Raw genomic sequence first — 11,700 nt, 5'->3', positions numbered from 1 at the left:
TTAAAATTTTAATAATCACCGAGTTGTTTGTGAAACGATCGGTGATTAGCTGCTACCAATCGATCAAATTTAATCTGCTTGATATCTCGCTTTTCGAAATTCTTTGTATATAAAATGTTAAATCAAATCATAAAACGTTCAATATTTCCTATAACTGGTAAAATCCGAACTTTTTAATAATGCCACTTAAACGTGTAACTAATTCTTTCATATTTAGGTTCTTTATCGGTATTTCGACCCAGTATTCGAGAACAACAAACGATTTCCATTCATAAATATTTTTCAACTATTCAAGAACAAATATCACCTTTATCTCCTGATAAACCAAAAGAAAAGGAGATTACGATACAGCCAACAAGTAAAGCACAATATTATTTTAATACTTATAAAATTGTTAAAGATTTAGAAGTACAGGGATTTACTAGAGGTCAAGCTGAAGCTATTATGAGAGGAATGGAAGCTTTGTTAATTAACGGGTATAAATTCTTTAAATTTTTATTCTATTTTATTATTTTTCTAATAACTCAATTTAACTTGATTTTAACATTAGTTTTAAATCACGTTCAAAATTATTATCGAAAGCAGACTTAGAAAATGTATTAAATTTTCTTTTACTTATAAATGAATTTTTATAAAACTTTTATATTTTCTAATTTTCTTCATTTTTCCCGATTATACAAAGGAAACTTATTTGTTTCAAGCATCACTGTCTGACCTTCGTATAGAAATACAAATAATGCGTAAAAATAGTTTAGTAGATCTAAGTTCAGAAAATTCTTTAATTCAAAGAGAAGTTTCATCACTTCATCAAAAATTACGAGATGATATTGGGAAAATGAGACATTTTATACAATTAGATATAAATAATTATAAAGCTGATATAAGGGAGGAACAGAAAAAAAAGGAAATTAATATTCAAAGAATTGATAATAAATTTACAATAAGTTCTGGTGATGTTCGTACCGATATTGAAGCATTAAAATGGGAAACTACTAGGATGGCATTATGTAAATAATTTTAATCTTATATTTTGTATATTTTTTTATCAAATTTTTTTTTACTGAATTATTTTTCTTCCTTGTAGTGGGTTTATTTGGATTAGCAGTTTTTTCTTTTAGTATAATGTTTTTCACTTCTAATAAAAAATCAAAAGAAATTACAAGTGAGGTTTCTAAACCAAAAGATGTCAATATTAATTCCTAACGTTTATTAAAGAAAATTTATTAATTATTTACACTGTGAAACTAAACAAAAATTCAGATCAAAATTTAATTATATGTTGAGTGTAATCATAATTATTAATTTATTCATAACACATGCTGGAAAAATATGTAATAATATAAAAATGGATAATAATAATTATTAACATATATAATGCCAAGTATTTTCCAGATCTCTCTTTAATTTATGGATCTGTTGGTATAGATGAACTTGACGACCTCTTTGGTTTTGGATTTGCTCCGGCAGAACGTGCAAATAAACACAACACATCTGTCAAACTTATAATTCCTATAGCTCGTAGCCTTTCATCTACAACCCAAACTCGATGCGCTTTAGTGGCTACAAGTTTAGCAATGGTGTGTCCTACCGTGGATGTTAGGCGAACATCGAATACTGGATATTTATCTTGTCCATCCTCTAACCCTTGCCTACTTCTTACATGACCGACAAACTGTTGACATGTTTTCCACATTAAAGAATGACTATAACTTCTAAGAATGTACTGCCAAAAATAAATAAATTGCCAATAATTGTCAATAATTAAAGAATTTTGTAAAAATAATTAAAAGGCTTTGAAAATTCTTATACGAACTTTAACATCCGTCATACTGATATTTCCTAATAGAACTCCATCGGCATCAACAATGGCAATTGAACTTAATGAATTTTTATCTTAAACAAAATATAATTGTTAATAGAGAAGAAGATAGCATGTAAAAAAAAAGATGATTAACTTACTCATCATTGTTAACGCTTCAATTACAAAGGAATCAGCTTGGGCAGAAATTATGGTACTTTTTCCAATATTGAGTTCATGAAGCTATTAAATGATGTTTTCAAAATTACAATATCTCTACAAATAACACAAAAACAATATAAATAAATACCGATTTTGGGAAAAGTTCTTCGATCTGAGGGAATTTTGTCACCTATAAAATAGACAAATAAATAAGATGATGATAGCGTTTTTTGATTTAAATAAGTGCATAATCATACATTATTGTATAGATAATTAATAACTCTTGATTGAGTTAATATGCCCTTCATATAACCATCCGCATCGACAACGGAAACTAATATGATTTAAAGATTTTTCAGTAAATTAACAAATTTTTACGAAAAAAAAAGAATTAGAAATACCTCTATGAGTTCCACTTCCAAATAATTCAACCACTTGTAACAATGAAGTTTCAGGAAATACCGAATAAAAAGGATTCCTATTGGATATATCTATAAAAAATATTTTTATCATTTATCAAATTTTTCTATAATCTTATTACTAAGATTTTTATTAAGATTACCTGAAGCTAATTTTACGGGAACTGGTTGACTTTGTATTGCCAATTTCAATAAATCGTTAAATTCGGAAGTCAATTCTTCATCGGACTTTCGTTGCTGTTCTAAAATATCTTTCTTTTTCAAAACAATTAATAGATAGGTCATAACATCTGCCCAATCAAACATTCCAACGTAAGTTTTGGTTTTATTATCATAAACTGGGGCAGAAGATACATTATTTTTAATAAGAGTCTAAAAAAATAAAATATTGAAAAATTAACACGACATTCAAATAATTGGACAAATAACAATAATTCTTACATCACAGGCTGCTTCTATTGCAGTATCGCCATCACTTAAAAAAGAAAAGAACATTATTTTTAGTTATAATTGATAAAATCAAAACAATTTAATGATATATACATGATAATAATTTTTTGGTCTTCTACGAGTTCAGTGGCTTTCACCAAGGTCCAATCGTGAGTCTCAGTGGTAAGACCTTCGCGATGCGAGTCGGTAGTTGAACGACGCGATTTTGGTAGTCCAGTTACTGGGTCCATTCTTAAATTTTAAATGTTCCTTGAAAAAACGCGAAGTCAATGGCTAAACGAATAATCGTATGATATTCCAGAGACACTTAAACACTATAAGATTTTATTGTAATTGTTCGTGTAACATCCAACACTTATATTAGAAAAGGGTTTATCTTTTTAAACCGTTTTTCTTTAGTTTGTATTTAGTTTGCACCAAAAAAAAAAAGGTTGTACATGTGTGTGATCAGCAGGTGCGTTCATTATTAACTTTAAAAGATATTTGTTTTATGATATCATAAAATTTTTACCTTGACCCCTAAACTATGATTGGTAATGTGAATTCTCGCACGAGATTTTTTTGTCAAGACTTAATTCAATAATTTTTGGTCTAACAAAATGGTCTTTATTGGCAACGATCCATTACTTAGCTATCAAGACGATACTTGTCGTCGAGATTCAAGTAAAATCGATGATAATCCACTCGAATGGTATCATGTAGGAATAGCTTCGACGTTCATTATTATAAATAGTAGGTAATAGTTATTTCATTGCATTATTTTAATATATATATATTAATTTTCATTTATAAATATCTAGGTGTTATATCAATATCATTTGGTTTAAATTTAGGAACATCTTTATTTGTCAGCGCGGTCCGTTGTGTTGTACAATTGACCTTAATGGTTTGTTACCTTTAGTTTTCATTTTGGGTTGTGATTAAAATATCGCTTTTATTAATTTACTGAATCGCTACAATTAGGGCTTAGTTCTTGAAGATGTTTTTAAAGCACAAAATCCTTATATTGTTTTTGCAATGATTTGTAAGTTATAATTAAATTTTGCAATCGATTGCTTTATTACTTCATTAATTAAATTGCTCCTTTTAGTTGTACTTGTTTTTCTCGGCGCCAATGAAATAGTATTAAATAAGAGCAAGAAGAGACACGCCGGCATGGTATATATATATATATATATAAGAACGTAGTGGTTAATAAAGTTATTAATGATATATCTTCGTAAACTTGATAGTATTTGTCCGTTCTTCTTTCGCTGGGAGTAAGTACTATGATAATTGGTACTATCGGTAAGTTATACATATTATTTAATTGATATTTATTTTCGTTCGTTTCTTTTATCGCATAGGAACTAACCGATTTTTTGTTAAATGAAGGATCTCGTTTTTCTTTGAATCAAGGAAAATTTTGGGATCCACGGATATTTGTTCCAACAATGGGAATGCTTCTTGGGAATGGTATGTCAGCAATAGCTGTTGCCACTTCTTATGCACTTAATCAATTAAGGTAATTGTATTGTACATCTTGTATTCATTGCTATTTACTTATTAGTTCCTTATATTATAAAATGTTAGTGAACAAAAGGAAATGATAGAAATGTACTTATCATTTGGTGCTTCTCGATGGGAAGCCGGTCGTCCGGTTGCAGTTGAAGCGATAAGATTAGCTATGTTACCTACTATTAATGCTATGAGGTAACTTTTAGTCCGTCTATTTTTATTTATTTATTATAATGTTGCTAAACTTGTATTTTACATTTTAGTATAATTGGATTGATTGCTATTCCAGGTAATTTTTAGATATCTTAATCAAATATAAATAAATACTTACATATTGTATCTAAATAGTAAATTGAAATCAATTAGGTATGATGACTGGTCAAATTATTGGTGGTGCACCTATAATGGATGCTGTTAAATATCAACAGATTATCATGTTCATGATATCTGCTTCTACGGCATTAGGAGTATTATCTTCAATTTTTGTAAGTAAATCTTTTAAGTTCTTCACATATAACTACAAGCAATTTATTCACAATTCATAATTTTTCATAAAGGTATGTATGTTCACTTGTATTGATAATTCACATCGATTGAGAAATGATAGAATATCAAGTTCAAAACCATGGATTTTTGCCAAAAAGGATGAATTTTTAAATAACATAAAACGTGGTATAATTGGCTTAAAAAATATTTTATTATGTTGTTTCATAAAAAAAGTTGATGTAGAAGAAGAATCATTAGGATTATTAAGTAGTAGAAATTAATAATCTAAATGTTATTTTTTTCAATGGTTTATGTTTTTGCAATCTAGTGCTATTTTATAAAATAATAAAAATAGATAAAAAAAATTCTAGTAAGATGGTTTACTCAATACTATATATTCCTTATAATATGGTATTTTTCCTTTATATATTATTATTAATGCAATTTAGCTTGTATTCAATAATCAATTATATATTATAAAACTGTATTAATTTCCTAGTAGAAATATCGAATCTAACCACTCTAATCCAAGTTTAACCCTAACTGAAACATTTTTTAAGTTTAGAAATAGCATAAAAGGTTTCTTTATCATTCAAATTTTGAGGACAATCAGCTAAATTCGTTGAGTACATGTTAGTACGTATAAAAAAGTAAAGGAATCAAAGAAGGAGAAAAGATCTATCATACCAAGGAATTGTCTAATTAGTATTCTTGTATCTGACTGTGCTTCCAAGACAACATCAAATGGTTCAATTAACTTTATCATTATACAATAAAAATCTTTTGAATAGGGTGGTCCAATTATTTGAACAACCTAAAAACAATTAAAGAAAATTTTTTACACGTGGCTTATAAACCAGATAACCGGAATAACGCTATTTTCAAATGTTGTAACAAAAGTTTCGAAAACTTAAATCATTTATATCATCAGGGCATAAATGTCCAATATATGGAAATTAATTTAACTAATTATGTGACAGAGTTTCCTCTTTTGGATACAACATTTATCAAAAATAGAAATCTTTTAAGAACACACTTACTTTTTTGATAAAATAGATTATTAATCTTTCCTCTAATTTTTTTGTTTGTTTTTCAATATACATCATGACTTGTATAACAAATCCAAGCTGTATCAGGTAAATCATTCGATCCAACAATTGTTGTCGCAGACCCAACTGTAATTGTGAATGAAATGAACGCGTAAATCAAACTGTTACATACTATTAACATAACCAAATTATAAAGTTGTACGAAACCATAATTTCCGGTGTAAGTTTCCATGAATTTGATTCCAGTTCAGCTTTAAACGCGTTAAAAACGTGTGTTCGTTGATAAGGATGACGATACGCAATCTTCAATCACATAATATTTTATTTTAAAAAATAAACATTTTGACAAAGTGAATAAATACTAATACATAATTTTTTTACCTCTTCAAGAAGCAGATGAGGAATCGGGACTTCATGATGTTTGAAATGCTTCTCATAAAATGACGTGTCGCGTAAAAGATGTTTAATCCAAAAGATTAAAGCCATTGAAGCTATCGGAGTACTATATTCAAAAATAAAACAGAATAACATTTAAATTACTTATAGTAAAAACATATGTTATCACGATAAGATAAAACTTACTCTATATATTCCAAAATTTCTTTAACGATGCTACCGAATTCGGTAGTCGTTGCACCTTTTTTAGAAACGGCAGCTTCGAGTTTTTTAAGTGTTGTAAAGGTACTATCGACTTGTGAAGAATCAATCTAATTTAGAAAAGATAATTAATAAGAATGGAAAATGAATTTATTGTGTACGACATATACAGCTATTCTACCTTTCCGTTCGATAATTCCTTGGCGCTTGAAGCGAAAGCCGCTAAATATAAATACTTTTCCTTAAGATCTTGCTTCAAGTTTTTGTTTTTCTCAGAAGGTACGAATATATTATTTAATAACCAATCTAAAATATCCACATAGCAATTGCATGAACAAATTTTTTAGACGCGTTTGACATTACCATAAAATTAAAAAAAAAATAATAAACAAACCAGATAAATACACTACATACAGAGCAATTGAGGATCGCGCAAAAATATGGGAGAAGGTGGTGGTCTAGAACTATATTGCTTATACAACTACAATAAGCGCCAAAAAAAAAAAAAAATTTAGAAATGTGAGAAAGTATATTATAATGATAAATATATAAATAGTTACCGCGACCACATCTCCAGGTGTTGGTGGTATATGAAAAATAGATGATGCAATAGCAGCTGGTGGAGCCGATAACAAGTTTCTCAATGTTATCACTAGATCATTTCTACCAATTCAGAATATATTAGATTTGCATAATTTAAAAATTTCAGAATCGTATGTATAGTGTGTATATATGTACCGGCCATCAATTACGCCTTTTTCCAACTCCTTAGCCAACTTTCTTAGCGGGTAACCATTTGGTACTTGAATCAATCGCTTTATTAACGTTTGAACAAAAAGATACGTGTGTGGGTGCTGACTTGCTGTTTTCTATATAATAAAGTGAAATTAACATATTTTTTGTAAAAAATAACAGAATGTGAAAAAAAAACCCACCACTAAATCCGGTAAAAATTTAGATAAGCTCGCGTCGTCCGCGTTTAATAACGTATTGAATTGGTCAAGCAAAACCTTTGAATACACCTCAATATATGTTGACGCAGTTTTGAGATGTTTTATTTCACCAACGAAACCTTGATCCGCTATTTTCTAATATCGATTGCATTCCTCATAAGAAAAAGTTATAACAAATAAAATTGCTAACAATTAATTAAATTAATTACCCGAATCAAAACGTTCAAGAATTGACTGTCAGGATATTTCTCTGAAAGTTCATATAACACTTTACGCCATTCAGCTTTATCTATAAGTTCCAACACTGGATTTAAAGACTACGTTTGAAAAAAAAACATTGATTAATTCTTGATGAAATATAAGGCGTTTCATATTAAAAAATAATTACCCTGCCATTTTTCATAAGTGTTTCGTCTATCTTCTTGGCGTCATACTTTGCCTTTAACACTTTTTTTAAACATTCGATCCCTTCCTCGCGCCCTCTTGCCGTTGGATCATTTGGATTATGTGGACTTTGGTCAGAGAAGGCATTTATCATACTCATTAAGACATTAGCTCTGCTGGGGTAACCTCTATATGACACGACAAGCGAAGAAAATATTGCCGTAGTTCCTTCGGTTGCAATTTCAAGATAATCGCGAACCGAATTTTGAATTCCTGGTTCAAAAAGAGAATCTAGAGAAAAATACGATAGTTAATAAAAGAGTATAATCTTGATAATTGTTTTTATATAACAGGTAACCTGGTCTAAGTACTCGTTGTACTGTCTTTCTTATAGCATCGTCACTAGGGTCTATCGGATTGATATCGAAGGACATTACATTATACTGTCTCAAGAAACTTGACATAAAACCAATGAATTCTCGCTCGGTACCGTCAAGCTACAAAAATTCGTAATGTTAATAAAAAAAGATATATATATAATTATACTGGAACTTAACGCGTATATAACGAAGAAAAAAAAAGAAACCACTTCTTACATTAACCCCTAATTTCGTCTTCAAGAACTCGGTTACTTCAGGATCATCGCGAAGTAACTTTTGATTCTGATAAAAATTATTGAACATTTTGATAAAAATTATTAGCGTAACTAAAGAGCAAAACTATCGTGTTGTAACTATTTATATTATTTTTTTAAATGGCTATTGTTACACAATCACTTATATCAGCCAATAGCTAGATTTGTATTAAATGTGAAAAAAATGAATCAAAGATTCCTCCTCCGTTTCATCCCATCTTCTTAAAAATAGGTAAAATGGGTAAGAGTTATCATTTCTATTTATTAGCTTAAGGAATTTTATTATTTTATCTTTTAAACCTTGCAAGAAATTTAATAATAGAGTTACAGGTTTATAAAGAATTTTTTTTCCAACCCGTTTTCTAAGATATCTTATTGAATTCGTATTATATTAGGTAAAGGAAAACCCAGAGGATTGCAAAGCGCTCGTAAACTACGTACACACCGTCGTGTAGAACGATGGGCTGATAAAGCATATAAGAAGAGAGCATTAGGTACCGCTTACAAATCTTCACCATTTGGCGGTGCCTCTCATGCAAAAGGCATTGTACTTGAAAAAATGTAATTTTATCTCCTGATCTTTCTGATCTATTACTTTATTAATTAAAGAATTAAACTTATTTAATTTATTTTATTATAATTTTCGCTCTGCATGATTATTTATTTGTCCAAAAAAGTGGCGTGGAAGCCAAGCAACCAAATTCTGCTATTCGCAAGTGTGTTAGAGTTCAATTAATTAAGAATGGAAAGAAAGTTACGGCTTTCGTTCCTAATGATGGTTGTTTAAATTACGTAGATGAAAATGATGAAGTTCTGCTTGCGGGATTTGGTCGTAAAGGTCGCGCCGTAAGTATTCGACCATTCTTTAAATTTAACTAGATTCAACGGTCTGATTACGCTACTTTTGTAGATTGGTGATATTCCTGGAGTTCGTTTCAAAGTGGTCAAAGTCTCGGGTGTATCACTCCTTGCTCTGTAAGTACATCCTTTAATTCTTGTTATTTTTTCGTTTAAATTATTATAGTTTTTTAATTTTAAATATTTATAGATACAAGGAAAAGAAAGAAAAACCTCGGTCTTAAAACAGTCTTTTCAATTTAATGTCTATTATTTAATTTTGCAGGTGCTTTAATTTTGATTAGCTAATCAATAGATTTATTGTAAGCTTCTGAGGTTGGACTATATGTTATAAGATAATTTGAGAAATCATTTGCAAAAATAAAAAAATCTTCACCCAAAAAAGTGTTTTTTGTAAACATATTGATTCATAATTTATATAAATTTCTTAATAATTTTTCGGGAGAAAAAAGCACAATTTTATATTAACAAAAAGTGACACAGTATAGACAAAAAAAAAGAAAGAAGCAACGAATGAATTGGTACTATGATGATGATATGAAGGTGTAGTTTCTTAGGTTTTTATTGTCTTTATCAAATTATTCACTTAATCCTGACATAGGATAACTACATGAACTATGTGAATGGACGGGAACTTATTCCAGACTCGTCTCAAATGGAGCCAATTCCAGCAACTTTTCGATTAGACGAGAGATAAAAAAAAGATTTACTTCGGAGATTTTGGAGGAAGATGTGCCTCCACGAAGCAATGGAAATTCGTGCACTTTGGGGAAAATGAAGTCTACAATTCAAGAATTTTACCAGAGAAATATTAAGAATGGTTATATTAGCAGATTGATTTGTGAGTAGATAGTAAACTAAATCAATGTGATCGATCCGTTTATTAACCCGTTCTTCACCTTCATCGATCCGGAATTATCTCATTATAATAAATAGTATTGTCTTGAGTATGATTCTAGTTGAATTAAAAGTAACCTCTTCCTGTAGAGATTGTTACTTTGATAATCCATCGTTAAATTAAGTAATCCATGGTGTCTTCCTTTTGTTTTTCTCGCTATTGATCGTTAACGATATTGAAAATTTCCGTTATCAATAACGATAATGTCGAATAAAACCGATGTGTCAACATTATTAAACAAAAATAATAAACAGTGAGACTTTAAAAGAGAGTTACAAACCTTGCAATTATGTTCAACGGATAATTTGTTCTATAACGTAAGATGTCACTTTTATTAAAAAATTCTTTAAGATCTGCAGCATTCTTTTTGACTTAATTTCTTTTTCTTGAGGAGAAGTTGCATCATCATCAGATTCACTACATTTGGATTATAACTCCAATAGTTCCACTTTGTCCTCGGATTATACCATAGTTTAAACGGGGACTTTTTACTTTAAATACAGATTTATATTTAATCTTTTATTATAACACCTTTTTGTCTAAATCATTGATGACAAAAAAAAAATACCTATAGAATCATATATTCATTCATTTCCTTGTGCTCCATATTTTAGGTGCATGTAGCAAAAAATAAAATCAATTATAATGAAATTTGAGGATTAATTCTTCACTTTCAATTGAAGAATCATCCATCAATTTTACAATTTTACAAGAAAATTGCTGAAAAACTAATTCGTTTCTATCTCGGAAAGAGCTGAAAATACGAAAGACAATGAGAATCATGAAGCAAATCTTGGTGTACTAAATAATCTGTCATTGGAATATGCCATTCGGCATGATATGTTCTTTGACGATGAGTACGTGAATGATGAGGCAAAGTCAATCAATCGAATCTGTTGCCTGGTCGTACCATAGGAGTACAAGAGGATATAATCAAACAATCAGTATCACTATTGAATCTGAGAGATTGTCATAGATTTTGTTGGAAAATAATAGAACAATGTAAATGTTAAAAAAAGAGTATCATATGTATACAGATTTTAAAACAAACGGAATTGCCATGATTTTGTACACCTGTTAGAAATTTAAGACGCATGACATTAATGAAAACAAGGGTCAGCCCATCTGGAAGGATACTTTCTGGAAAGAGAAGGTAGTAAGGTGATGAGCCAAGGAGTCGTTTGCTTAGGATATTGTGAGTTGCTCAGTGGCACGAAACAGGAAACCTTAAGAGGAACTTAACATACTTTAATGTGTACGATTTTACGTTATCAACTAGTTTGTAATCGTATTTAAAATAATCAGCTTCAATGCGTTAATTTGGTGAAGTGGGCAGTAGGTTCATGTAACTTCCCAACGGGTTTGATCTTTTTGTCACGTCTATTGATAGAAGTATCCAATATGCTTACCAGTTTCTTTGCTTTCTTTACCCGGAACTTTCTCTTAGTCTTCGTTTTCTCATGTTTCAGATGAATACAGTCAAACTGCGATATAACGATATGTTGGGATTCATAT

At 29.6% G+C, this 11,700-nt stretch overlaps 5 protein-coding genes across 6 annotated transcripts; 3 read left to right on the top strand and 2 right to left on the bottom strand.

The window, feature by feature from the left end:
- The first annotated feature begins 80 nt into the window (after positions 1–80).
- Positions 81–1,371, top strand: OCT59_010293 (uncharacterized protein). The gene is made up of 5 exons (XM_025315193.2): positions 81–157; positions 218–476; positions 551–596; positions 683–1,007; positions 1,085–1,371. The coding sequence occupies exons 1-5, from the start codon at positions 115–117 to the stop codon at positions 1,201–1,203; spliced, it is 792 nt and encodes a 263-aa protein (XP_025183394.1). The 5' UTR covers positions 81–114; the 3' UTR covers positions 1,204–1,371.
- On the bottom strand, positions 1,194–3,123 carry OCT59_010292 (uncharacterized protein). The gene is made up of 9 exons (XM_025315194.2): positions 2,923–3,123; positions 2,821–2,854; positions 2,523–2,751; positions 2,362–2,451; positions 2,218–2,294; positions 2,109–2,150; positions 1,960–2,041; positions 1,814–1,893; positions 1,194–1,723 (listed from the first exon to the last, which is right to left on the bottom strand). The coding sequence occupies exons 1-9, from the start codon at positions 3,057–3,059 to the stop codon at positions 1,406–1,408; spliced, it is 1,089 nt and encodes a 362-aa protein (XP_025183395.1). The 5' UTR covers positions 3,060–3,123; the 3' UTR covers positions 1,194–1,405.
- A 305-nt stretch (positions 3,124–3,428) lies between these two features.
- On the top strand, positions 3,429–5,308 carry OCT59_010291 (uncharacterized protein; the record flags this gene model as incomplete). Of its 2 annotated transcripts, XM_025315195.2 has the most annotated exons (10): positions 3,429–3,561; positions 3,630–3,715; positions 3,793–3,853; positions 3,920–3,987; positions 4,062–4,116; positions 4,204–4,333; positions 4,402–4,521; positions 4,590–4,615; positions 4,693–4,811; positions 4,884–5,308. In XM_025315195.2, the coding sequence occupies 10 exons, from the start codon at positions 3,429–3,431 to the stop codon at positions 5,091–5,093; spliced, it is 1,008 nt and encodes a 335-aa protein (XP_025183396.1). In that variant the 3' UTR covers positions 5,094–5,308. The 2 variants fall into 2 exon arrangements, with proteins under 2 accessions (XP_025183396.1, XP_066000517.1); XM_066132919.1 differs by having other exon boundaries at positions 4,693–5,308.
- OCT59_010290 (uncharacterized protein) lies at positions 5,017–8,503 on the bottom strand. The gene is made up of 15 exons (XM_025315196.2): positions 8,392–8,503; positions 8,154–8,292; positions 7,800–8,086; positions 7,621–7,728; positions 7,394–7,546; positions 7,197–7,327; positions 7,019–7,121; positions 6,873–6,939; positions 6,640–6,764; positions 6,444–6,568; positions 6,243–6,363; positions 6,069–6,164; positions 5,853–5,987; positions 5,500–5,626; positions 5,017–5,425 (listed from the first exon to the last, which is right to left on the bottom strand). The coding sequence occupies exons 1-15, from the start codon at positions 8,476–8,478 to the stop codon at positions 5,352–5,354; spliced, it is 1,878 nt and encodes a 625-aa protein (XP_025183397.1). The 5' UTR covers positions 8,479–8,503; the 3' UTR covers positions 5,017–5,351.
- A 106-nt stretch (positions 8,504–8,609) lies between these two features.
- On the top strand, positions 8,610–9,689 carry OCT59_010289 (40S ribosomal protein uS12). Its single transcript, XM_025315197.2, has 5 exons — positions 8,610–8,670; positions 8,825–8,990; positions 9,107–9,275; positions 9,340–9,404; positions 9,478–9,689. Exons 1-5 carry the CDS (start codon positions 8,667–8,669, stop codon positions 9,509–9,511), a joined length of 438 nt encoding a protein of 145 aa, XP_025183398.1. The 5' UTR covers positions 8,610–8,666; the 3' UTR covers positions 9,512–9,689.
- Positions 9,690–11,700: the final 2,011 nt, after the last annotated feature.

This window comes from Rhizophagus irregularis, chromosome 18 (assembly GCF_026210795.1).
Source record: "Rhizophagus irregularis chromosome 18, complete sequence".
NCBI lineage: Eukaryota > Fungi > Glomeromycota > Glomeromycetes > Glomerales > Glomeraceae > Rhizophagus > Rhizophagus irregularis.
Note: the sequence above shows the minus strand (reverse complement) of the source record. Positions and strands in the feature narration are given on the sequence as shown.